The 27,205-nt window shown below is 37.1% G+C and overlaps 1 protein-coding gene across 1 annotated transcript in view; it reads left to right on the top strand.

Moving 5' to 3' along the window:
• GALNTL6 (polypeptide N-acetylgalactosaminyltransferase like 6) overlaps nt 1–27,205 on the top strand; it is a 486,847-nt gene that overhangs the window by 147,938 nt on the left and 311,704 nt on the right. The window contains exon 2 of the mRNA XM_087737678.1: nt 19,093–19,201. Coding sequence (XP_087593804.1) covers nt 19,093–19,201 — 109 coding nt within the window. The remainder of the gene's footprint in view (nt 1–19,092; nt 19,202–27,205) is intronic.

Here is a 27,205-nt window from a genome sequence, read left to right as displayed (position 1 = left end):
ATTGCAGATCATCATGTGGATGGATGGCGCTCAGGCCTCAAGAACAACTTTCTGGAGAAAACTCTGTTTAAGTTGTGACCTTTTCTTAGTTTCCAGTTCACAAGGCTGGTCCTATAGTGGTGGTTGTGTGGCCGCAGTTCTTCACTTTTTAGCTGACTTTACACTAGTCTTAATTCACATTATGTAATGATTAATTATTTCAATCATTATGCTAAGTATTAATTCACATCATATAATGACCCACTTACTGATTTATATTTTTCTAGATAACTTATCTCCAGCTTTCTGGTGAGTTGTGTATTTTTTAAAGATATTTAAAACTGTTTTTCAGGCCTTTTGAACTTGGGAAAGCAGGGAATGTTTTCAGTGCAGGACTGGCCAGGGAGCAGCAAGAGCCCAGCAGGAGGGTCAGGCCGCTCCTCAGGAGCCTGGTGTGGGGGCCACGCAGGGCCATTGGCCCAGGGGTGAGGGTCAGGATCAGGCCTGGAGAGGAGAACCAGGGTGAGGTGCAGCCCGGGATGTCCAGGCAGGACCACGGGGATGGGGAGGCAGCCTGTGGGTCAGGGCCAGGGTCCCAGGCCCATGGACGGGCCCGGTTCGTCAGCAGCAGTCACTCAGGTAAGGCCTGGGCCCCTGCAGCCAGACCCCAGAGGGGGAGGCACGGCACTCAGGGCCCTGACAAGATTGTTCCGTATTAAAAATACCTTACATAATACAGTTTCTTAATACACCAATTCATTCTAAAAACTGTGAAGCGTTAAAAGAATGACCGTAATGTGATTATTTGCCATCAAATTACACTTTAGTAATTTAGATGCAGTGTGTGAAAAATACTTTAGTATAGCATTCATAGCAATTACATTACAGTTATCTAAATTCTGTTTTGAGAATCACAATTTTTTCAGATATTAATTCATTGACAGAAAGAAAAAAGCTGTATGTAAATACAAATTCAAGTAAAGCTCTTCCAAAAGATTTTTCGGCAGTGAGTTTTCCCTTCCAACATGTGCATTAGCTACAGGCACCTGGTGATTAATCAAGCACTGATTCAAAGGACGATCCTATCCTTTAAAGAGATGTAGAAAACATTAATGGATGAAAAAGAAATTACAGCCAGTTGCCGCAGAAATTGAATGAGTCTTGAGTTGAATGAATTGCTTTAGTTGAATTGCTTATTGAATGAATTGCTTAAGTTTCACTTGCTACAGATATTGATATTAGATATAGATTAGAGATGAAATGATGATATTTTTCATCTCAGAAGAGACTGTTAACAATAACTGAAGGGTTTTTTTCCCCCCTCTGGTGTGAGAAGGACTGGGTTATAACTTCTCTTGAAGCTCTTACTTCCTCTTCAGGTCAGCTTAAGAACTATTTTCATTCATAGTGAGAATTGTATGTTGAACTGGAATTGGGTGGCAGAAAAATTAAAAGACACTGTTTTTAAATGATTTATGTATGGTGCTAAATACAGACAATCTGACATAGATGAATACCTGAACATAGATGAATGACAAGTACTGACTTACACAGGTACTGAATCAGTACTGAATGGTAGTGAATACAGAGCAGCTGATGAAAATGAAACAATGGGCACATGACTGGTGCATGTTTGCATGCCAGGAGGTGTGATGGAGGACTTCTCCAAGTCAGGACATATCATGGGGGAGATGTTGCAATACCCAAGTGATGCACTTTCTGTAGGGTTTGTATGTGCGGTATGGGCTTGATACAGGTAATCAGTGAAATACAGACCTGACAAAGGGTTGTATCATGCACATATTCTCCGGGAAGAGCAGAGTGACATGCAGCCTTTACTGATAGTGTAATTTGGTGTCACCACCTGTGTCATCAGTGCCATGCCTGTGTGAGATAAAGAGGTACTGGGGGGCAGGAATGCATGGGTCTGGCTGACTGTATAAAACCAACAGGCGTGCTTACAAGGGTGTGTATGAAGAAAATTGTATCTTACAAAATTTCCAGACCAATTATAAGAAAAATCAGGGGCCTAAAGAGTCACTTCTGATTTAAGGATAGTTTGTGATATCTTGTTTGAAGACAAATTGAAAACTTAAGGTTTTTTTTGCTCCATATCTTCAGGGAGATGCAACCTTCCTAGGTTGCAAATATCCATAGAGCTGAATATTTGTTCAGGCATCAGCATCTCCATTATAGTTGTATCTTTCTCCCTGGACTTGAAAAAGAACAAGGAGAAGGTTACTGCCTTGACTATGCCACTCTGTTGTCCCTAATATAAAACATGAAGCATTCTCTGCTTGATTTTAATCCCCAAGTGGTTCAGAGATTACCCCAGTTCTTTCGTTAGGTCTTGAAACATCGACTCTTATCAGCCAATGGAACTCAGCCTAAACCCTGATCTCCCTTTTGTGTAGGTGCCTGGGGGAGCACAAGGTAAGCTTCTATAAAATAATGTAACTATTCCTTAATTAAAAAGAAAAATCCTGTATTGTCATGACTGCATCTTGAATTTAGTACTAGTTAGGTTCATAGTGCACTGAAAATATAATTTTCTGTTCTGAATGATACTGTCTCATTGCTTACATTTCTCTGCTCATCTGTTTAGACTTAGAATGTGACATATTTGGGCAAAAACTAGATTTTGCTGCTGAGCACAGTAGGCTTATGATTCTTAACTAGGGATGTTAGACACTGTCGTAGTGAAGGATCTATAATAAAACTTTAATTACAATTGTTTTTGATACTATTGCTGAAAATTTGTCCATGGGAAAAGCTTAATAAGATTTGCTCGCGCTCTGAAATTCCATAAAAAAAAAAAAAAGAAATCTTCTATTCAATAGATTTGCAGTTATTATGAATGCAGAGGTGTGGGTGTTCAATTTAGTAACAAAACCACATCCTTTTGTTTTACTTCTGTTAACATCGTTCACGCTGAACACGGCTAAAAGCGTAACTTCAGTTTATTCCTTCTCCTTCACCCTGACAGGATTTGATAATTCACCTGCAATTAGAGGATTAACAGACTTCACCTGTGTAAACTCAGGGATGCACATGACTATGCACAGGTGTTTCTGGGGGCACAGATTTTGCTGATCAGAAAATTACTTAGGGTAAAAGACTGTCAGAGGTTTGCTTCATTTGGGGTTTGTGGTGACCTGATCAGCTTCATGTAAGTGTCAGGCTTCTTCAGATGGCTTTGTCCAAGATCTAAGGATACAAATATTGATCTCTCTTTTCTGAAGTCACATGTATTGGTGACTGTTAATATTAATGTGGTGATAGATGCTGTAGTATAATAAAAGGACCGTACCATATAGCTGTCTTTAAATATATTTCTGAGATATGTTGCAAATTATTATTGAGCTGTTAATATTTCATTGTGTGGTATGTGTGCCAAGCCATTGTATACCAAAGTGATAATACAACATTTAGAAGTGAAAATTTTCCAGTTAAATGGATAATATGCATTAAGAATATGCTGTGCTAGCCATCATATACTAGTAACTCTGATTTTACAGAATTACATCTTAAAATATAGCCTGGATACACAAATCTAGTTTCTATATAAAGTTAGGGAGATCTATGACTTTCAGTTTTGGTTTTTATCTATAGAACATCTAGTATTGAATTTTGCCTCACTGTATTTCTGTCAAATGTGCTAGACTGTGCTTCCAAATACTGAGTCTCTCCCAGGTTGGTTTTCATATTGTAACTAGAAATTTTCATCTTCAGGGTTGGAGGAAAGGAATCTCTATTTTTATACCCACAGGGAAGGGCTGTGTGTATGAATAAAATGATAGAGGAAGAAAAGTAAATTGTAAATGTATGAAAAATAAGCTGTCACTTGCTTGGCCTATGATCTTTTGCTTTCCTGTTCATGCTTAGATATTTCTTTTCTTACATTTTAGATATACTGGGAAGCAAATAGTGCATATTACCTTATTATCTTTCCATATAATCACTGTGTGTTTGGGTTTTTTAAATTATTATGTTTATAGCTGTAGGTATTGGAGTCTCCAGAACTGGAGACATGGGAGGAACAAGAGACATCAGGATGCAGCTATTACTATGATTTTGTTTGTGCTTATGAATTCTTCGTTTTAAGGTTTGTCAGCTTCCTCTGCAAGTTGTTCTCAAGTCACCCAAGAGATGGCTGTGGGCGCTCAGTCTGGACATTACTTTGTTAGGAGTACATACGTGAATAGGACTATGTACTTAATTACTTTTCATTTCTTTCGTTTTACATGAAATTTCTGCTTGTGGAACCGCATATATGTTTCTTAATAGCCCTTCTAAAATCAGGTTTACTTGAATCTCTCTTTTTCATCTATTGTATGTTCTGGTTTTATGGCAGTTCTGTGGCTGTGACCTTTATTATCTTCCCCTGTGAACTTTCTTTCTCTATATATGAGCTAAGTCATAGCTCTCTGATGTTTCACTTTAATATCTTTGTGCCTGAGACCTCATTAATGTTTAATATTCATAGATGAAAGGTGAAATGTAATGTCTCCATGGATTCTAATATATATTCAACTGACAATTTAATGTGTTTCCTTCTTGACTCCTCCCCAGGCCTGAGACATTTTAAAGTTCAGGTTTTTTGAGTATTGAAATATCCAGCTAAGAGAAAAAGGGGACTAATAATATTAATCCCTCTAATTGTAACTGTCATCAGTAAAAAGTCAGTTTTTAAAGAACAGCTACTTCATGGTGCTAGCTGAGATAATATAATTTTTTCTCTGTATCTACATGGTAGTAATGGTCCTTGTAGAGGGAATTGGCCTTTAAGGGAGCCCTGGAGTTTGGCTTAGAGCCACTGAAGCATAGCTGGATATCAGATCTGTTGGGGAACATAAGGATACTGAGTTCAGCCAAGGTAGCATGGCAGGAATAAGAGTGTTTTATGTTTATGCATAGAGACTTAGCAAAGACAGAATGGAGACTCTCCTGAGCTCTCAGCGAGAAGGCCTGGTGAGAGCCAGCCTGCAGAAAGACGTGTGCCTGCTGGGATGAAAGCCTCCACAAGGGCCAGGGTTAACCAGCACCACAGCTGTGACCCAGCGGGAGGCTGGCAGGAAGGTCTGTTATCTTGAGTTTACTGGAAAACCTGCCCTCGGAGGAGGGGGTTATGGAAACAGTCGGTATGACCGTGCTGCAGCACCTTTTCTCAGGGGTGAGGGCTATGGAAAGTGCAGTACCATTTCTTTGTCTGCCATGTTTTTTTGCAGAACTTACATGGCTCTTGAGCACAGTCTTTTCATTAATTCCTCAGTGCAACACCGCAGGAGGGTCTCAAGTACAAGGTGCTTAGATATAGTAACTAACACTAACATTTTCAAACTTAAGTGCTGACATCAGTAGGAGCTGTGGGTGCCTGTGAAAATTAGGCTGTTTATATTAATAAGTAAACACAAATTTAAATACCTAGCTTTGGACGTGGGGTGGGTTCTAGTTCTTAGAAGACTAAAGGTCTTCTTTAATTAACTCAACCAATGAACCCATATTCAAAAAACATTATTATCTTGCATTTTAAAGACGACCTTTTCAAAATCTATGAAAGTAGTCTGTAGCAAAGGTGGATGTAACTACTTCTGCCAAAAGAACTATGGTGATTATTTTTAATGTCAGTCTTGGTTTTTTTTTTTTTAAATAAGGATTTTATGTTTAAAAACTTTCTACATATCTCCAGACCTGTCAGTTTGGTGTTTATGTACTACGGGGGAAAAAAGTCTGAGAAAAACTGAAGGTCAAATCTTTGAAGCTACATTTGAGTTACAGTAGCTTACCCCGTTCAATGATGTGTAACCTTCAATTCCTACCAAAAGAGTGGGAGACAAGGAATTAGAAATTAAAACTCAGTGTATCAATCAAAACTGTTCTTTCACCTTACTTTAATATGCTATTCACATTCTGGCTGTTGATAAAATTAGATTTAATTAATCACAGTACTCCGTTTAGTGAAATACACTGTGATTGGTTCTGTAATTGAAAACTATTGGCATAAAATGGAAAGGTCAGCTTAAATGGCATTAGACAGAGAAGGTAATCTGTTTGTCCAATTTCAAAGTTTTTGGTTCAGAGGAAAAAAATGAGGTCATTGTTTGAATTTGAAATAGTTCATTAAAACCTCTCGTAAGTCTTCTCTCCTTCCACTCCCGTTCCTATTCTCCCACCCGCAGAAGAGTTTCTGTGCATGTCTGAATTCTTTAAATGTGCTCTCACTGCTAGGGGAAAAATCAACATTCATTCAGGCACAAGCAGGAGAAGTACAAGACCTGTTAGGTCATCATTGCTAATAGTTTGATAATTTTAAGTATATGAAGCTAGTATCTTTTCAGGTTTGTGACGTAATTCTATCTTGACTGCCTTAATTATCTGTAAACATTTCAGTCATTTGTCCACTTTAATTAAGAGAATTCACTGCTGCTTCATAAAATACTGTGAGATTAGGTTGGAAGTATGAAGTATATGAATGTCCAACATGGGTATGTTAGGCTATTTTATTGTCAGTCAGAGAGCGAAAAAGCATGTTACAATAACTAATTTAGCCTTTGTTATTTTCAGGAAATTATTACCTCTGCCTACGTGTCTTAGTTCTTTGTCCAGTCAGTATTAATGTTTCTGGTTGGTGTATTTCGGGTTTTTTAATAAGCAGTTTGTACTTGATGTTCTTAGTCTTACCCAATTACTAACAAAGTAATGCTGTTCTCTTCAAAGTTTTGTATACTCCCAGGGTCAGCAACAAGAGCTGAGAAGAAGTTGAAAAAATAAGAGCATTTAGTCTAGAGGAGAGAATAATTTTCATGTTCATGAAATGTCGCTGCTGGAAAGGAAATATGTTATTCCTGTCCCTGGTGCAAAGAACAAAGAAATAAAAAGCTTAAATTACAGCAAGTAATGCAGGTTAGATGAAAGGGGAAGTTTTCTAATTGCAAGAATAATGAAGTATTGAAGTAGATTGCCTTGAGAGATTGTTCAGTCTCTGCTATTGGAGGTCTGCAAGGGCAGATTAGGTAGATACTTCAGGGAAGTGATTTAGGCATACCCAGTCCTGATTTGAGGTGCAGCAAGATTATGTCTCAAAGGACCTTCCAGATATACTTTTATGATTCCATGACTGATCATTGAATTTCACACAATAAAACATAGCTTAAAACTTTCTGTAGCAGTGAATTTATTTTTGGTGTTTCAACAAAAATGGGCATGACAGGGCAGCAGCAGGAGGTGCCATAATATCTTAGTATTAAGATTCTTCAGAACTTCTTCAGTATTAATTAACCAGTTCTTGCAATTAACTGGATTCAGTTGAAGGAGAGCAAAATCTGTCCCCCTTTGGTGTATTAAGGTATTCATTATATTCTTTTGTTATTGTTTAGTTGGTAGAAAGTAAGAGATTGAAAACCTTTTTCTCACATGAAAGGAGTATACTAAACAATGTTATTTTGTCAAATCTCCCTCAATTTACTTTTTTTTTTTTTTTTAGAGAGTTACCTATAAAAAAGTATTTGCATGGGAATAGCTTGACTTAAAAACACTTAGAAGAAAGGAAAGGAAATGATTGTCTGAATGAGTATGAGACCGAGAATGGAATGAGCATGGAGTTGTCAGATTGAGAAAGCATGATGAGAACCAAAAAACCACCCCAAGTCCAGGAAACCAAAAAAAACCTAAACCCAATTTATTAGTAGCAGGACGAAGGGTTATAGTGCAGGCTGGAAAAAACTTAATCTAAATGTAATCTAACTTCACACAGGGAAGTGAAATAGGATCTGTAGCTCATAGGTTAGGAACTGTTGGGGTTTTTTTGTTGGTTTTTTTTTCAAGTAGATGACTCTTAGACTTCTGTCATGATCATCTGTGAACATGTATAACCACTGAAAATTTTAGTTCCTATAGTTCCAAACTTCATCACGCTGGGATCACTAGCAAGACTGCCGTTGGCCTCGGTAAACCCACACTGAGTTCGCACAAAGCACAGAAATTGTCATGCTTCCAAAGACCTTGGAAGAGGTCTCCTTACCAGCTTCATATTGTCTTAAGAAGGTTGAACAAGAATGTAAACCTGTCAGTTATGTTTGATCAGCTTGCTTTCTGCAGGAGTCTGTGGAGTTTGTTTGAAAATCTCTTGGACAATGGAAATTACTATTCAATGGAAAGAATTCTTTGAGAGATCAAGTAATGATATATATGCTGCAGCATCAGAAGCCTGCTGATAATGCACTTGCATTTGAACAGATTAGTTTCATTCAAGGTCTTCTTTAAAGTGCAAGATAGTAATTCTTTTCCAGCGTGGGTTCATTATGATGATGTGTTTTCGTTAATCCAGTGTAACCTAAACTACAAATTCCAAAATCAGGTATTAGTGATGCATTTAACTGATATGTTTTAATACCAGTTCTTGAACTGAGGGATGTTTTTGCAGGAAGAGACTCCTTATAGGAACAGCATTACTTTCTGCAGGTTATTTTGCATAAAAGTTTACTTTTTGATATAGATAGTCTGGAGTATTTGTAAACAGATTAGCACTGTGCCACACTCAGCAATACAATGAAGTGTTTTCTTCCTCCATATGGGCATTGCCAAAAGCTTGAGTATTCTGCAAATCGGTGCCCTTGGCATATGAATTCTGTTGTGGTGTGGATCAGCAAACAACTTCAGAAATACTATTTTCCTTCTTCTGTTTGTAAAACTGTTCAGACAATAGTGTAAAATAAAGTTACTCTATTTCACGTGTATGCAGAGGCTGTTTCATAGTATGGTTATTTATCTATAGAGATTAGAATTTAAACTCATGGAAAACCTGATTAAAAAATCTACTACTCTTCTATTGTAACAGTTAAAAAATGTACTCATAGAAGGCTGTTAGCTTTTACAAATACTCCGAAAAGTCAAATTAATTTTTACCTTATACTGCAATCAAAAACATGGAATATGCTATCTCATTGCTGCGGAAACTCATTTTTTGTAGCAAATTTTTTATTTGGCTCTAACACATGCCAGGTAGCAAGTTTGGCTAAAGTTAGTTTCTGCATCTGACCATTCTTTTACAATGTTTTTATTACAACAGAATATGCCAAAAAAAAAAAAAATCTATTTCTATTGAAAATATTAGTCAGCTTGGATTATTTAAAATAGGCAATAATAAATGGTAGCTATTTTTTTCTACTATTGCTGGGTCTACTGGGTCAGTGGTATCAGATTTGCTGCAAAGGTGTTATCAGCTGTACCACAGAGATTTGAAGAATGTTACACTCATGAATAAAATCAATTTTTTGATGAGTACACGGTGCACCAAAGGAGAGAAGAAAAATTAGAAAATGCTTCTGAAATTGTTGTTGTCTCATGCTACAACAAATAAGTTGAAGTTTTCTCATTAGTGATTACCTAATTGTAGTGATCATTCTGTACTGTGTATAAAATGTGTTCAGTACTCTGTAAATATTACCTAAGAGAGGATGTGCTTTTATTAAAAGAAATTCAAAGGCAAATTACTTTAGATGTAAGTTAGCATAGGAAAATGTGATTGTTAATCACTGTTGAACAGATATCTCAAAGTGAGAAATGATTTCCTGCTTAAAACATCCGACACTTGAATCCTGCAAAAGCACTTCTTGTCTTGAGTTGGTGCAGTGGCCAATACGAAATAGCATGATTCTTTCCGTAGTGAAAATCTAAAGACATTCTTCTAAACTTGAGGAAAAATGTGTATATCTGAAGTCTATTAACAATAAGCACTGTTGTATCTTTAGTATTCATCCTTGCAATATTGCAAACTGCAGGTAGTCAAAAATTTAATCAGTCCCCAAACAGATTTATCTCTCTCTTTTTTTTTTTTTTTTTAAATTAAATTTTAAAAATTAGCGAAATTACTAACAATCTGATTCTTTGCCATGGACATAGGGTTTGGTTTTTTGGTTTGGGGGGTTTGGTTTTTTTTTTTATTTTAAGGAGAAGAGAAAGGCTGTTTATGTAAAAGAACATATTTATAATTTCCTATGACTGTGTGGCACATGTTTAAAAAAACCAACAACCTATCATGTAATACATTCTTTCAGGAGTCGCTCACAATCATTGTTTATATTGTTCATCAGAAGGGTCTTACAGAGACCTTTGTTGGTTCAAAAACCAACCAATAGCTATGCTGGCAAAAATCCTGCTGAGTCTCTTCAAACCCTTTTCATGTTTTTTTGATGTAAAAAAACCAACTTCTGAAAGATGCAGTCATTAAAAATATGCAGCATTAACACAACATCAGGTATGATTTTTAAACTTGCTGAAAAGAATAGTCAAGTGTGGGTGCAGGTTTTTCTGCAAGCTTACCCTGTTGTGTTGGCAAAGCACTCTTGAGTTGAAGGAGAAGAACTGGTAGTGGCCTTGCCCCCATCCAAAGGGACTGGTGTATTTGTCATATGGGGAGAAGCTGAGGGAACTGGGTCTGTTTAGCCTTAACAAGAAGAGGTATTTATACCCCTCTTACCAGTGGGTATAAATACCTGACTGCGGGGAGTAAAGAAGACAGGGCCAGACCTTTCTCAGTGGTGCTGTGGGACAGGGCAAAAGGCAATAGACACTAACTGAAATACAGAAAAATCTGTTTAGACATACTGTGATGTGCCCAGGATAGCTACTTGGCATCATTCTGTGCCACTCCGCTGTATTCTTGTGGGGATTTAGAACACTTTCGCCTGTGTTACCTCAGTCATTCTTAGCAATCAGGAAATACAAATGTCAACTTTCTGGTTGCTTCTGTTTTATAGCAATAAGAGATGCCAGCATGTAACTCATTGTTCTTGTAACAAATTAACTGAAATTTCACTGAGGTGATAATGGATGTTTTGGAAATGTTAGATGTTAAAAGAAACGAGAAATAATTTTTTGAGGATATTTTCAACATACATCAGAGTTGCGAAGCTCAGAACTTTCCTTGGGATATCACCTGATATAGTCAACATAGTAGGAGTCCATGAACCCTTTTCCTGATAACTTGTAAAATCCATGTGTTCAAAATTCTACATCCTGAATGGCAGTGCATACTGCAAGCTCTTAATCCATGAATGATGGATGTAAGATGGTATCTGTGCTAAAGAAGCTGTTAGTCTCCTCGTACCAATGTATATTATTAAACACCTGTAATCTTCCATAATGTGACATGATAAATCACAACTTTCCAGCATGCAGATACATCCTTACAGAGTTCTCATTCACCCAGTGCTCAAGCACTCATACAGTGGGTCAAAAGGAAATTGTGATATTTTTAAAACTCATGTTTTAACTCTAGTTTTTTCTGCAGTTTTTTGACTTTAACAATACAACCATAGTGCAGCAATAACAGCTTTTATACCTGTCTATAAAAATCTCAGTAATGAAATGCATGGGGAGCTTGGCATTTTCTAAATAACATTATTAACAGCTTTAATTTGGAATTGATGGCATGATGCTACCGAGTTGTCCATGATATTTTAGAAACTAAAAGCACAGAAAGTCTGATATAAGTGTTTCAGAAATGAAATAACCTTGAGTCATTCAGATGTCGCAGACTAAATCAAGTGCTGCCCTTTTTTTGATGTGCTTGGCTAATTATTTCTGCTAATGTAAATGTCAGTGCAATGAACACTTATTTGCTGTGGCATAACAAATAAATGGCACAGGAAATCTGAGCATATGAAGAAATTCATCATGTCCTCAACTTTCTATTATATTGCTTCAAGTCAAGGGTTTAGAAAACAATTCAGGTTTGTATTTTTAAAAATGTTTTAAAAGTACTTGAAAATAAAGTAAAAATAAAAAGCAGTAAGTATATCTGATTGTATTCTGATTTGTCCTTCTTTTTGAAAGATTCTGAGGTTTAGAGCCTTTACCACCTTCTCTTGATAGCATTTTATTGACCAAACTTTGCTTCATCCTCAGTGCCTTTCAACCTAATAAGTATATCTAGATCTATGGCAGTTTTTTATTTGAAGTATGTGGAAGGGTGGTGCTGAGGATGAGGTCCCCCAGATGTCCCTCTGGCTATCTCACCTCTCCAGTTCTCCCTGGACATCTCTTGTATGTCCCTGAAGTGCCGCTCAAATGGGCAGCAGTTTTTGGCAGGCAATGTCTGGCCAGCAGTGGTGCAGGACCGACTGGAACTGCCCGTGAGCGGTATCGAGTGGTGAGTGCCCCAGTGGGCAGGGTGGCCGCTGCCAACCCCCCGCAGCCTGCCACTGCACCCGCTGCAGCCACTGCTTCCCTCCCAGAGGGACAGCATCCCGGAGAAGGACCCTGAGAAGCATGAGGCCTGGAGGTTCAAAACTATCAGCTGATATTTTCAGGCTGTGCAATGCCTGCTCTTGGTATCTTTAGAAAAGGTCATGATAGATCCAAACCACTAGTTGCGATACTTTCATTTTATGGTGATGGGAACTTCACTGCCGCTTAAGGACTGTATTGTACCTATTTGCTCTGCATAATACTTATACACAGATCTCAGTTGTATCTGGCAGTTCAGATGTAAGCCCTTTTTTGGTTTTTTAGTCTAACACTGAAGAGATACAGGAAAGGAGAGTCACACAGCCACTGTTCAGAGCTTAAGTGTAGCGATGAGATGTTTGGATTTTATACCTTTTCTATAGATCAGGCTACATTATATTGAGCAGATCCTTAGGGGAAATAATATTTTGGTTTTCATCCCTAATTCCCTCAGCCAGTCACTACTAGAATGGATGTTTCTTGTGTGTGGAAGTGGGAGAGCACTTGACTTCAAATTTTGGTGCTGTACTGCTAATATTTCGTTTTGATAGTCTCGTGCTGAAATTTAGCATCAACTGAAAAAGGGGAAATCTTTCAAAATGAATAGTTTTCGTGACTGTTCCACTTCTTAGGGAAGAAGCTTCATGAGAATGTCTGTCTTCCTATGCTTGTAACCACACCAGAACAGAAATTTTGGAAATGGACACCTTGTGATGTTGCAGTGGATTTCTAATAAACACATGGTGGTATGTTTAGTGATACCACCCCTTTAAAAGGTGATCCTTAACTTTATTCTGATAAAGGAATTAATATAATTGCTCGGTGGGTTCAGATTTTTTTTTCTTATTGTCTTGTTTGGTCAGAGTAGTTGGTCAGGGCTTAGAGTCCTGAGAGTTATCCGTGTTAGGAGGATGGAAAAAAAAATAGTATATTATCTGTTCTACACGACACTGTTTACAAACACTATACAGAATCTTTTATTCCAAGAACAAAGGGGAATCAAGCAGTGGTTGTTTTTATGCTTCTCTTGAAACATCCCTGAAGGTGTCTAATCTCAATACTTCTTTACCACTTTTCTTTCCCATGTGCATCTTTTCCTGAGCAGGAACAAGTGCCTATGTTCTAGGTAAGATTATTTCCTAAAATTCATTAAACAATTGGAAATGGTTGTGATGATCAGCATATGATGTTTTTTTTAATGCAGTATTTGATTGTGTATTGGTGTTTAGTAAAATAACCCTAGAGCTAGTGAGCAAATCCTCAGGCTCAAAGTGAATCTGTAATTATCTCTTCTTTTTTTTAGAAAAGTGCATTTCCATTGATACATCATCTTCCTTTGCCCAAGTCCCCTCTAATTGTCTGCCTCCGCAGAGTGAAATTAAAAATAAATGAGTTATTCAATGAAGGCACTTGTTTCTGAGTTAGAGCTTTCAAATGTCACAGCAGAGAACCTTTTTTTCCCCCTCTGAGGGATCTAATAGTCTGTGAGTGAGTTTTTTGATAATTGTGCTATTTTTTTGGCTTATCATATTCTCTGTAATTGAACCAGATGTTGAGTCTTCTCTAGAGGAGAAGGATCTTCTGAGTCTGTGTAGTACTGTATCAGTCTTGCATCCCAAAAGGTTTGAGGTTAATGTGAAAATGAAATATTAAGGCAGATGCTGCATGTAACGTTGCTGTAGGTGGGTAATCCCTTTTGGACCAAAACATAGAAAATGTGCAACTCGCAGCTGCATACTACGTGTAACAAATGGTTGGATGATAAATTGTTGTAGGATTTTTTTGACAGCCAGTCAAAATCCAGCTCTTCATATGCAAAGTGATATTTTCTATTATAATAGTGCTGCAATGATAAAAATAGTTCTTGAGTTCAAGAGGCTAAGGGCTGTAGAAGCAGACTGCACTATTTGTGGGTGACTTCCTGAAATGTTTTGGAGGGGAAAACCCTGAGTATGTTTCACCTAATCAGCTGTCCTGGCTTCTCATTCCTTTCTATATGTTGATATATCACTAAAGTATACATTATAAGCATTGCTTCTATGTTAGGGTGAGGTACTGGGGGGGCAGGGGTGCCTGGGCCTTCTCCGTTCTCATACCTTTGTTTCCTCTGGAAAGAATCCGTAGTGCTTATATTGGAAGGAACCATAATGTTCTCCAGTCACGCTTCCCATTTCTTAGCCCCCTCATGTATACCAAAGAGTATTGTTGCCCTTGCAGTTACAGACACATGTAGAACTAAGACTTCACACCAATCTTGCAGTGTTGCTGCTATTTAAATATATGAGAACCCAGAATGTGCAAATAAAAAACATGTATTCTCCAGAATACTTTGTCTCTCATGATCAATGGCTCAGTAATTTGCTTAGCCACAGATTAGTAATCCTTGATAAATTTTTCTTTTATGGGCTGGAACCCAACTTTACTTGATTATTTGCTTAAATGTCCAAACTCAGTTTTGTGCTGAAGTCATAAGGTATTTTACAGCATGAATTTAATCATTTTTAGTCTGGCTGCTCATATGTTACCCCTAAAATGAGGAATTCCTTTTGTTGCCTTCTATAGCATTTCTACTTATGCAGTGTAGCTAATTTTATTTCAATTTAGCCCATCAGCTTATGGTTAAATATGTGCTCAGCAAAAATTCAGAATCAGGATCCGTTAGCACATTCCATCTTGTGAAGTAAATTCATGTTCACCTACTCAGAACTTGTCTTTCTGAGATTGACCGAAGAGGTTGGGATGTGGTTTCTGGGCTATCTTGTACATACTTACAAGTAACAACACTGTCTTCGTTATTATTACCTAGCCATTACACCAGATAGGCGTAGCCTGTGTATAACAAAACTGGAGTTTGTTCTAGTTTGATGCAAAATAGTGTAAATTATCAATGTATCCAAAAAGACAGAGAACTGAGAAAGAAAAGTAGAGAGTATATAGGGCGAAGACGAGGCTAGAATAAGACTATTAAATTATTTTTCCTTTTTTTTTTTTTTTTTTTCCTTTTCTTTCCTTTGCTTACTTGCCAGCTGGAGATGCTTTAGAAATGGGGGCTCTTCCAGTCATTGTCATCTGGAAGAAGGAGGCATGTGAGCATACTTAAATGGATTTTTACAATTGAGCCTTTTAACAGTTTTAAAACATTCCATAAACTGTGTTTTAAGGTCTTTCAAAATGCAATGTGTTTACCCTTAGGCAAAAGTGAAACGGAGGAACCAGTTTTCTCAAGTGCTTTTTTATCTTGTTAAGAAATATAGCAACATCAAAAAAAAAGAAAAAAAAAATTCCTTCAACTGCTGACAAGGGAGATATTTAGTTGAGGGACTGAAAGCAGTTCTCGTTTCTTCAGAGCTAGAGAATTTTCACTGCAAAACTCTTGCTCTTTCCAGACAGTTTGGCTGTAAAACTCTACATCCTTTCCTAAGCCCTATTTCATGCTCACTGCAGAAGTAAAACTCTAGTGCGTAGACAGAGTGAATTTCATGAAGTCCAGTCCCTCTAAGGGCCACAATGTTCACTCCCCATTGAGATTACGCTGTCTGAATATCACTCTTAGGAAGCCACTTGCAAGGGTATTGTATTTAATTCCCCCCTACATAGGAAGGGCTGAAAAAATCACCATGGTATTGATTTTTGTTAACAATATGTATTTTGATGGGAGAGAGTTAAGGGATTTATTAAAAAAAAAACCAAAGAACCCAAACAAAACCCTCAGTCGTTAAACAGGGACTTATGATGGCACCAACACTACGTTTTTGGATTTGTTTGTTTCCTCTTAGGGCAACGTAACCCTTCCCAAATATGAGTCACAGTAAGACTTCACTTAGCTTTTTGTGTATTGCACGATATTTGGATTTATATTTATCCTTTTGCTAGATTACTTTTAGTGAATGTATTTACTTAACTATATTATGCTTGCAAGAGGGCCCCCGGTACATTAGACTTGTAAATGTTATCAGGTAAAGTAACTACAAGTAATTAATATTTTTAAGAGTATTGGCATCAAAATGCAAATAGGCAACAGGAAACCAGCTGTACACTCTACTACTCAGCTTGCTTTCAGCGTGCTGCAAACTTGCCATTTAAATCACTATTTTTAGGGAAAGAAGCCAGCACAGGAATAAATGGTCACAAAAGTGAAGTTTATCCTGCTTTCGATGGTTTTGATAGTCTTCAATTTTTGGGACCAAGTGGTTCACACCAGCTGTACCCATATTGACAAGGGACAAAAGTTTAATTGAAGCCAGTCTGTCTAGGCCTGACTTTTAAAGAGCCAGTTACTCCTTCAGAGTGAATGATTTTAGGAATTTGGGCTCAAGAATCATGGTTAACGCTGTTGCAGCCTGTGTTCTACCTTATGCTTCTGACTTTAAAAACCAAGCTATTTAATATTGCTATTAGGGCATTAGCATAATTTGAACTCAAGAATTATTGAAATTAATGAGTTCATTTCAAGGACATGAAAGGTTAGATATTTTGATAACATGAAATAGTTTTATCAGGATATCTTCAGTTCTTCCAGGTGTGAACCTCTGACTTATATTAAAACATGAAAACAGCATGTTTTCTTGGAATATGTCTGCAAAAGTTGTAATAGAGGAATGAACACAGGCTGGATTGCATTTTGGTGATATGTAACATAAGTTAGCTTTAATACCAAAACTAAAAAAAGTAGGTCCTGTAAGCAGAATGTGATGGGTTTTTCTCGGTAACTCAGGGATTTATTGGAGAGCACTGAGCTCACAACACCTTGCCCTGAATATCCAACATACACAGAAATATCAGCTGACCCAAAGCAGAGGTTTTCTTCATGGGTCTTTGTCAGCCAGGATTTCTAGCATCCTTTGCTCGAAGGTAACCAGCCACGCCTGGCATTCCTCACTTCTTGCTTACAACTCTGAAAGTCTTCAAACCCCAGTTTTAAGGATGGCTTAGCTACCAGGTCCACGTCATGTAGCTTGGCAAACATTTGTCTGTCCTAAAAAGAGAAACCCTAACTGAAAATGCTGAAAATACTTCAATCGGAGCCACTGAGTATCATCCAGTTTTGTGCTGCCAGTAGTGTAAAATCAGTGAAAGAAGATGGGTGAGTCCAATGTTTGTTGGGTTTACGTTCTTCGTACATGAAGTTCAGAGCATTGCTCTTACATATGCATAAGATTTTTGTAGAGCTTTCAATATTTCCTAGTAGAAGGCTGATCAAATGTTGCTTCCCCGGAACTGCTTTTCAAGTTTGTTTTCACATACCCTTTGATAACAACATTTGTAACATGAATTATACATGTGCCTTCAGTCTGGACAACTTACTGGTTCAAACCTAGAATTAACAGAACTAGAGTTTTCATGTTACTCCTAAGCAGCAATGAATTGCTTCCTCACTTTCTTCAGCACAGATATGGTAGATCTTCTTCTTCTTTACTTATCAACATTTTCTCTGCTTCTTTTACCACATTTTTTGTAAATTAGGCATTTAGAAAAGCACTAACTTTATTTGAAACCTTCTGCAGCTTTGTACTACTTTCTACAGATCTAAATTTTGTGTGCTTCTAATGTACTTCTAATGGTACTTTTCTATTTTATTTTTTTATAAAACACAAGCATTTGGCAGAAAGAATAAGAAAAAAGAAAAGCTCTAGAAAGATAAATTTGCTCAGAAGAGAAAAGCGATTCTTGGCTTTACCCAAGAATTTGGAGTCTGGAAAGGGGAAGCCAATTTACCAACTGCAAGTTGCATGGGAGTTTTTTGTTGGGTATTTTTGGGGTGGGGGTTGCTTGGTTTTTTACCCTTATCTCTTACCTTGAAGAAAGATCTACAGGATTTGAAAGCGCTTTGAGGGTCTCTCCGCTCTGTGCCTCTGATGCAGTGAGCCTGGCCTTATGTGAATAGCAGTAACTCATCATTAGCTATGTAAAAAAAAAAAAAATAATTAAAGGGGAACATTGGGAGCTGCTGGGTAACTATAAGTCTAATTTTGCACAAGTGATAGTTTAAGGAAAAAATCAAGGTACTTGCTTCATGAGTTGAAGGACGAGTCATTTTTGAAACCTGTTCAGTTTTAGTGTTCCATTTAACTTCCATGGTCGTCTTGCCAAGCAGTCACAGCAGGATACTGCTGGAAAGAGAAATGTTAAGCATGAGTTGTTTGACATACATCAATTAATTATTTGTCAAGAACTAAATTCATGGTTTTCTGTCCTGATTTTGGCTGGGATAGAGTTAATTTTCTTCCTAGTAGCTGGTATAGTACTGTGTTTTGGATTTAGTATGAAAATGATGTTGATAACACACTGACCTTTTAGTTGTTGCTAAGTAGTGCTTACACCAGTCAAGGACTTTTCAGCTTATACCCTGCCAGTGAGAAGCTGGGAGGGGGCACAGCCAGGACAGCTGACCCAAACTGGCCAAAGGGCTATCCCATACTATATGACATCATGTTCAGTATATAAACTGAGGGGGAGTTGGCTAGGGGGCAGCAATTGCTGCTCGAGAACAGGCTGGGCATTGAGCAACTGCATTGTGCATCACTTATTTTGTATATTCTTTTATCATTATTATTAGTGTTATTTTACCTCCCTTTTCTGACCTATTAAACTGACTTTATCTCAATCCACAAATTTTACTTTTTTTTTTTTTTTTTTTCCGATTCTCTCCCCCATCCTGCTGCGGGGGGGAGTGAGAAACAGCTGTGTGGTGTTTAGCTGCCTGCTGGGTTAATAACACACTATTTAGAAAAATAGCTTCATTTACCACAGTAATGTTTCAGTATTTGCATTGGATAAACTGAATGTTTTATGTTCTTGTGCCATGTTATAAGTGTTCTTCTGTAATAATGCAAACCATATATGTATGCATATATTTATTTGTTTGTGTGTTTACTGTTTTCACAGACACTTCCATTGGGACTGGGAGGCGGACAGCTCTTTACCTGGACTGATGGCTTAAAAAGGAAGGACTGGCATGATTATGAAAGCATTCAAAAAGATGCTATGCGTTCAGGTATACATAAGTTTGGAGCATATTTAAGTGGTTTATTCATTCCTTCTCTATATGGTTATTTTTTCTTTTAAGTAAGTCAGCTAAAAAGCATTCCTAACAGCCTTTTTTTGATTGTAGCATGTCACAAGGACATAATGTTCTGAACTGAGGGGTCAGACCAAGCACAAATACCTTATCTCTGAAAACAGCCAAGTGGAAAAAAAAATGCGTTTCAAGCTAGTAGCTATATAATGGTTGTACAAGGAAATGGGGAAAAATACTATTAACAAAATATTTTTCAGGTTGAAATCAGTTGTTATACTGTGACCAAATATAAGCAAAAGTGTTGGTTTGCAAAGGGACATATGTTACTGCTGAAGCTGAGCTGTCCTTAAATCAGTTGATAAAATCTGAGCCCAGTACCTATAACTGTCAAGAACATCCACGGTTATGTTAGGAACAAATTTTGACCCTTTTGCCATTGTCGAACTTGAATCCTTCAGTGTTGGTAAAGCTACTTCACTTCATTCTGACAGTCTAAAATTATTTGAAAATGGGAGCAAATTTTATTTGCAGATACACTAAAGGACACTTTGTTACAGTGAGTAATGTAATTTTAATGTACCTTCACGTAGTGTATGCCATATGTGCAAAGAAAAGTTTGTGTTCCTCTTTCTGTCGTCAGAGCATGTTCAGATTTGAATCTTTTATAATATAATTTACAACTATTCAACGTAAGATGAATTAAATTAAAAGGAAGGAAGGGCAACAGCAGTTGAATTGCACCTTAATCAGTGTCTGAAAGTCATTATTTTACAAAGGCCAATCTACTATTATAAAATAAATTATGCTGTCTTGATCCCACTGGCAGAAGACAGCCAGCACCTCCCCCAGAATAACTCTATAACTGAATCCAGTTGACAGATTCATAAGACTTGGTAAGTACTTAATTTTGCAGGGGCCTGAACCAGTAAAATACCTCAAGTGTAGGTTAATTTTATAAACTGTTTTTCCCTTTCTCTTTTGAGTCTTTTTGATCATGTCCTGGTTTCATCTGGGATAGATTAATTTTCCTCCTAGTAGCTGGTATAGTGCTATGTTTTGGATTTAGGATGAGAATAATGTTGATAACACACTGATGTTTTAGTTGTTGCTGCGCAATGCTTATACTAAGTCAAGGACTTTTCAGCTTCTCATACTGCCCTGCCAGTGAGGAGGCTGGAGGCACACAAGAAGCTGGGAGGGGACACAGCCAGGACAGCTGACCCAAACTGGCCAAAGGGCTATGCCATACCATATGACGTCATGCTGAACAAAAAATCTGGGGGGTGTTGGCCAGGGGGGCGCAGCCGCTGCTCAGGAACTGACTGGGCATCGGTCAGAGTGTGGTGAGCAATTGCATTGTGCATCACTTGTTTTGTATATTCTTTTATCACTATTATTATTATTTTCCCTTCTTTTTCTGTCCTATTAAATTGTCTTTATCTCAACCCATGAGTTTTACCTTTTTTCCAATTCTCTCCCCCATCCCACCTGGGGGGAGTGAGCAAACAGCTGTGTGGTGTTTAGCTGCCTGCCAGGTTAAACCACGACAATCACTAACTAAAAAAAAAAAATTATCCTTCCCTCCCACATGTGCTTAGGAGGAAAAAAGGTGGGGAAGGGGATGAAGTTATTCTAGGCATCTTAGGAGTTGTCAGATCAATGTTAATTGTGTTCCAAATTGATCAGTGTAAGATGACAAACATCTAAGAGAGAATGTACAAAATAGAAGCAGCATATATGTAGAAACATGCACGTATGTAGGGAATATCATGTTATCTGGTTAGAATGGACCTTTTTGAGGGATGTGCACTGACGCTTTGGCAATGTACTTTTGATTCCTGAGTATGTGAAGTGGACCCAATACGTTTTGGAAAAAAAAAAACAGTAATACTTATGATTATCTCATGGATAGCTATAGCATTACCAACGTAATGCAAGCCATTGCATGGAGGTGACTAACAAATTAGCAAAACATGTTATGGAGTTCTGTAATTCCCAGTCCTCCTACTAATGTTGTAACTGTAGTAGAATGCCCTAGTATGTGAATATTTTTTCCAGTAAGCTTCTATTCTGGGTAATAATAATAATAATAATAATAATAATAATACATTAACTTCAAATATTCTGACTTACTTATGCTTTTATTGGCTTCCTTCTGATAGCGTTTGCTGAGTTTGACCATTTAAGAAATCCTTTTTAATGATTTCTGTCATTATTATTCATTAGATTAAATTAACTTTTAATGATTTTTTTCCTTTGAAAATCACAATATAGTAATACAAATGCAAAGCTAGAGTATCTCAGTGCACTCTTTTGGGACATACTATATAATGTCTGTCCCTAATAACAAAACAAAATATAGCTGAAATCAACTTTTAATTAAAAATCAATCTGAAGGTATGAAAATAACACCCGTGAAAGGGCTTCTCGGGACATTTCAGAAAAGGCAGTCAATGCTCATTACACAGAAAAGAAGAAAGGACCGAAGTCTTTTTTTAATTCAATTTAGCTGTTTATTTGTAAAGCTTACAATTTCCTGAGCACTGGGAATGTGAATTTCATAAATCTAGTTATGGAGAGGTGTTAGTTCCTCCATGCCTAGTTTTTCTGTTTCAAGGCCAAGTATTTTGTTCCCCTTTTAGTCCACCAAATTAAAACCAATGTTGCTGAATTTGAGTGGTCTCTCCTCAATGGAAATCATTCAATTATTTTAAAGCTAAAGAGAAAAGCCATTTGCAAGACGTGCAGAAAAATGGTACTATTTCTGTTTATTTCATGTGTTCTAGCTCATCTTTTTTGGCTCTAAAATAACAAATGATCTTGCATATAAATGTTGAAGTGAGCTCATGTTACTTTTGGTTTCATGGGGCTTTGTTGGACCGTCTGAGTTTCAAATGTATGTTTATGGTGTTTCTACCATATAGTTCACATTCTGTTAGCATGATGATGGTACTTGAGAAGGACTGAAGGGAGTAATGGAGTGGCAGGGCTTTACATGTATAAGCTCCTGATGTAGCCAAAATGTAATTAATATTCAAAGACTCTTGCAGAGACAGAGGCTTCAATAACTGGTACTACTTTTTCAACTTTTCACTTATATGGAATTTGCTCATGGTATAGATCCTTCCAAGGTCAGTGCCCTTCAGCTGGAATTATTTGTTGAAGTCCTTTTGAGTGGAAAACACCCTTGTGGGCTTCCCACCTGAGAAAACAAAGGATGGTACAGATGCAATCACACCATATCTGGTGCTTACTGCCACTGTTGCATCAGCGAGGGTCTGAATCTATCTGGTGTCCACTTGTGCCGCGCATAGTTTTTATTTAATGTTCTTTGATAGCTTGGAGTCTCACTGTAAGATATCAGTTTTACAGCAGAAGACACATTAACTAGTAGCTACACGTGTAATCTAAAGACCTGTGATATGTATTCATGGTGGGTATTTCTTGGGATGAGGTCATTACTTTTGGAAAATACATATCTTGTGTGTTAAGAATGGGAGAAGCACATCTGAAGCTGTTTCACATACCAAAGTCCAGGCAAGCCTCTTCAAATGTGCGTAAGATTACATCTAGATTTGGATATTAGATTGTCTTTTTTTAGTAACCTTGTGGACTGTTACTCTGTTCTCAACGCAAAAGTAATGTACTCTTACTGGATACGTGTGTGTGTGTGTGTATTCTACTCCACTGCTAATGACATTAAAAAAGGAAATGAGCTCCTCAAGGAGGTACACCAATGAAGATATCACAGGTGGTGTGGCCTGTAGTTAAGGCAGCAATCTGGGAGTCTATAAATTTAAATATATTTCCAGTTTTATCACAGGTATTTCATTTTCTCTGTGACTTAATTTCTTGGAAAGAGATAACACTTTCTGGCTCTGTTAAGAATGTTGTAGGATATTGCTTCTTACTGGTGGAGAAAATGCAAAGCAGTCTTTGGAGTCATAATTCCTTAAAAGTGAATTTGTCCAACAGCCATATTTTTCCTGTACCCTAGTAAAAATCTGTAAATTAGCGTGTGATGTGGGACTGCACTGCTAGCAGTTTTGCTTATCACAGCAAGGTTCAGTGGGCTACACACAGGTTTCTCTGAGATATTGCCATGATCTTACTAATACTGCTACACAGATGCACAAAACAGCAATCAGCTCCTACACCTATGCCCAGCTGTATCTTGTGTAACAGAATACCTACTGTACAACCACCACTGAAATCGAGTCTGCTTGGATTTTCCTCTCTGACTTCAAACCATGTGTCATTTTGATTTAGAAAAGAAAAAAAAACAAAACAAAAAAACAAATGACCCAACTCTAGAATCAAGAACTTGCATTTCTGAAGTTATCTGGGCACACAGATGGGTTAAAAATTCCCCACAGACAGATCTTCAGATACAGTTGCCATGTGAGTGATTCCTTCATCTCCAGAAATGATCATGCAATACTGGCACAAATGGCTACAATTTAATAAATGATTTCTTAGTAGTCAAATGCAAGGTCAGTGAAACAGATAATTCAGGCCATCCCGGAGAGGTAATCTTCCAAAGATGAAATGACTTGGGGATTTGCAGGTTACTTGTGATGTATTTTCTGCCGTGAATGAAAAGACTAAAGTGGTCCTAGATAGATATGAAAATAAATTAATTTACATGGCCCTGGTAGAAGTATTATTTAGTCAATGTAGATGGAATGCGCAACCTTTCTTAAGGAAATTACATATGGATCTTTGCTGAAAAAAAAAGATGACTTTGAAAGCATCATGATGTTTAGTGTTGATGTTTTCCAATTAAGACATCCCAATTTTTATTTCAAAATGATGCTTTGTCTTGGAACTTGATTGTTTTAAAATCCCCAAAATCGAGGTTTTTTTAATAAATGAGTTATTTTTAAATCCTCAAAATTTATTTTTTTTCTTTGTCTAGAAAATAGGAAATAAATTATTCATGTGTTCCTGTTGCTTACCTTACCCGTACAGAACTTTTGAAACTCACAGGGCAGCCAGGTGAGACACAGGAATGATATTGGTCCAGGTGATTGAGAGATGAGTCTGTTATGCTTGAGAAGTTTCCCCATACTTATTTGTATTGCTGAAGGTTGTTCTTTAAAAAAAAAAAAAACCCAAAACAAAGGCATGCCAACAAAAACAACAAAAAACCCAACCACACCGAGAGGCAGTACTGAACACATTTGTGCTGGATTTTATGCTTTGGTTTATGTTCTTTAAAAGGCTCACCAAAGAGCGCTCCTGTTTTAAATGTATGTGTAAACTGACTAACTAGTGGCTGTTCCCTCTGTTATTGGAAGGAGTGACTGCACCTGGATACACTGTTCATTTAGGAAATGCATTTCTTGCTCTTTTCAGATACCTTGATAAATAACATTTCATATAGCCAGATTTGTCATCCTATACCTATTGTCATTGGAGGTATTCCATATTTAAAGTTTCTAATTCTGTCTGGAATCTTCATAGTTCTCTGACCGCTATGATAGAATGATTTTGACAGGTTAATTGTATATTTTTTTTGTATGGTGTGATGTTTAGTCTTGCTTTTTTACTATGAGTTAGGAAAAGCACCGGAACTACTTCTCTAATACCAATTAATTTGCTCTTCTACTTGCAGCTCATTTCTCTTTCACAAGTTTTTAATGCAGTTTCAATATTTTCAATCCTTCTGAGTAGAAAAAAAAACCCTTGAAAAACAGTTCTAAGAACTGTAGTTGGTTAATTTTGATACATGAATGCAAGAAGCCAGTAGAGGGAATGTGCTGTTGTGTTGAAGAAATACTAATTGCTATACTGTTGGTAGAACAGGGAAGATAGCCAATTAATTGACAGTTATCCAAGCCCTGATTTACTCAAATCAGGAAAGGAGCTCAGAAAGGAGCATTTAATGACTTATATTAAATATACTGCTCATCAGTACAGAATAGACATAGTGAAATGAAAATTATTTCATTCAGTCATCCCAATCACTTCCATTTTTCTCTGAATATTATTCTGCCATTACCTCAAAACCAGTGACTGAAATACAGAAAAAAGAATGCAAAAGTTTACCTTAAAAAAACAAACAAACGAACAAAAAACCAAAAAATCCTGCTTGACTAAACAGTTCTGATAGATACTTTAGAAGAAAAAAATAGAAGTTTACTTGTTTCCAGTTTGTGAAGTAACGCATTAAGTCAATCAGATATTACAATGGAGGGGTTGGGAACAGAATAAGCTAATCAGAGAAACTGACTTCATTGGAGCTGATATGTCATGCCATCTTTTTGACAAGAAATCAGCATCTAAACTAAGAGTTGTTTCTATTAATTTAGTTTCCTCTGGGAATACAACTGATGACATGCCTTGATGAAGAATATGGTAGATTTGCATTAAAAAATATGAGAACTATAAGCAAATGCAAATCTTAACATCTGTCATCATTTTTATTTCGGCAAGTAGTAAACAATGTCTTCTGTATATCAGAAGAGCGTTCTTGCAATGCAGTTCAGAGTTGTGAGTGCACCCTGTGTAAATGCAGCTTGCATAGTAATAACCTAGGTGGCTACTGGTATGGATATTAGTCCAGCTACAGCAACACTAATTGTATCACAGCAGTGTAAGTCTGCCTGCATCTCTGGATATAGAGATCCTGGATGCTGAAGCCCTTGATATTGCCGTTTATCAGCTACTGACTTGGCAAGTTTCTTCATTTCATCAGAGATTTCCCTACTTCCCTTCGATTGTCTAGGGAGGGCTCTGAGGACATGTCTATCAAGATGTTCATTTCAGGAGCATGGTGCCAGTGGCTACTAATTTTCCAGGCTTTCTGTGCAGAACTAGGAGTCTGAGATCCCTGAATGCTCCCATGAGGGATGAGATTCACAGGAGAGAGCCATGAAGGCCTAAGGTAGTAATTCAAAAGCATCCATGAGAAGAAATTCTGTTGATTCCGCCTCTATCTTTATGTCCTGGGTAGTGAGACTGAGAGTCCTAGAAAATCAATGTCATTGTTACTCCATTTCTGAAAGTTATTGTATGTATTTCCCTCAAGAAATTCTCAGCTGTATGTGCTCATCAATTATGACTAATAGCAGTAATAAAGAATTACAGCCCTTCACAGATAAGAGGAAGGATTCAAATGTGTAATTCTTGGGCTTTTAAAGAAGTACAGATTGAATGTTTATATTTAAATACGGTGCTATTTCTGATCATGAAAAGCTATTTCTAACTCTAAGTGATAGCTTTCCCATTGTAAAATGCTGCAAAAGGGGAACTGGAGGAATAGAAAAATGGAAGCTTTCCAGCTGAGCAGAACTGATGGAAAACAAAAAATAAGGTTTAATTTCTGAAAAATTATTTATCAATTCTGTTAATGAAATTAATAGCCTATAAAGCAATGTAGAAAAATTGCATACTGCAAGTTCCATAGTGGTTTTTCTGTTTTCAATTTCTGTTTCACATTGTTTTGGAAAGGAAACATTTCAAAGAACTGTTCTTTAAATACTGTGGGTTGGGGTTTTTTGTTTGTTTGTTTTCTTTATAATGGTTTGGAGATATTTTTGACTGCTTGCATGTGTATGCTGAAATGATTGTGTTCTATGAGGGGCATTGAAAATTCACTGTATTCTGAAAGCAAATTTCTGAGAGAATGGTAACAGGTAAGAAGCTGTGTTTATAGCACTAAATATAAATTTATAAAAGCCTTTGTCTTGAAAAGAAATTGGTTAAGGAATCAATAAAGTAACTTCTAAGATGTGGCTGTCACTAGTTTGATATTTGACCGCTAAGCCATTTTGCACCTGTCTGCTAATAAGATCTCAGAGGAAAAACTTTTAGAATGTATCACCCAAGGGTTATCCCAGCAGTTATCGAGCCATTTGCACAGTCTTTGTTTCTCTTATTTGTATATTTAAAGAGCATGTGGAAGCCTTATGTGGAGGGAAGGAATGAAGGTTTTAATTCTTTCCTATATTCAGTATAGTCTTTACCTTTCTGCTT

The sequence above is a fragment of the Nipponia nippon genome, unplaced genomic scaffold (genome assembly GCF_047370975.1).
Source record: "Nipponia nippon isolate SJK-2023a ecotype South Korea unplaced genomic scaffold, ASM4737097v1 scaffold_6, whole genome shotgun sequence".
Lineage (NCBI taxonomy): Eukaryota > Metazoa > Chordata > Aves > Pelecaniformes > Threskiornithidae > Nipponia > Nipponia nippon.
This window is presented reverse-complemented; position numbering and strand designations above follow the sequence as displayed.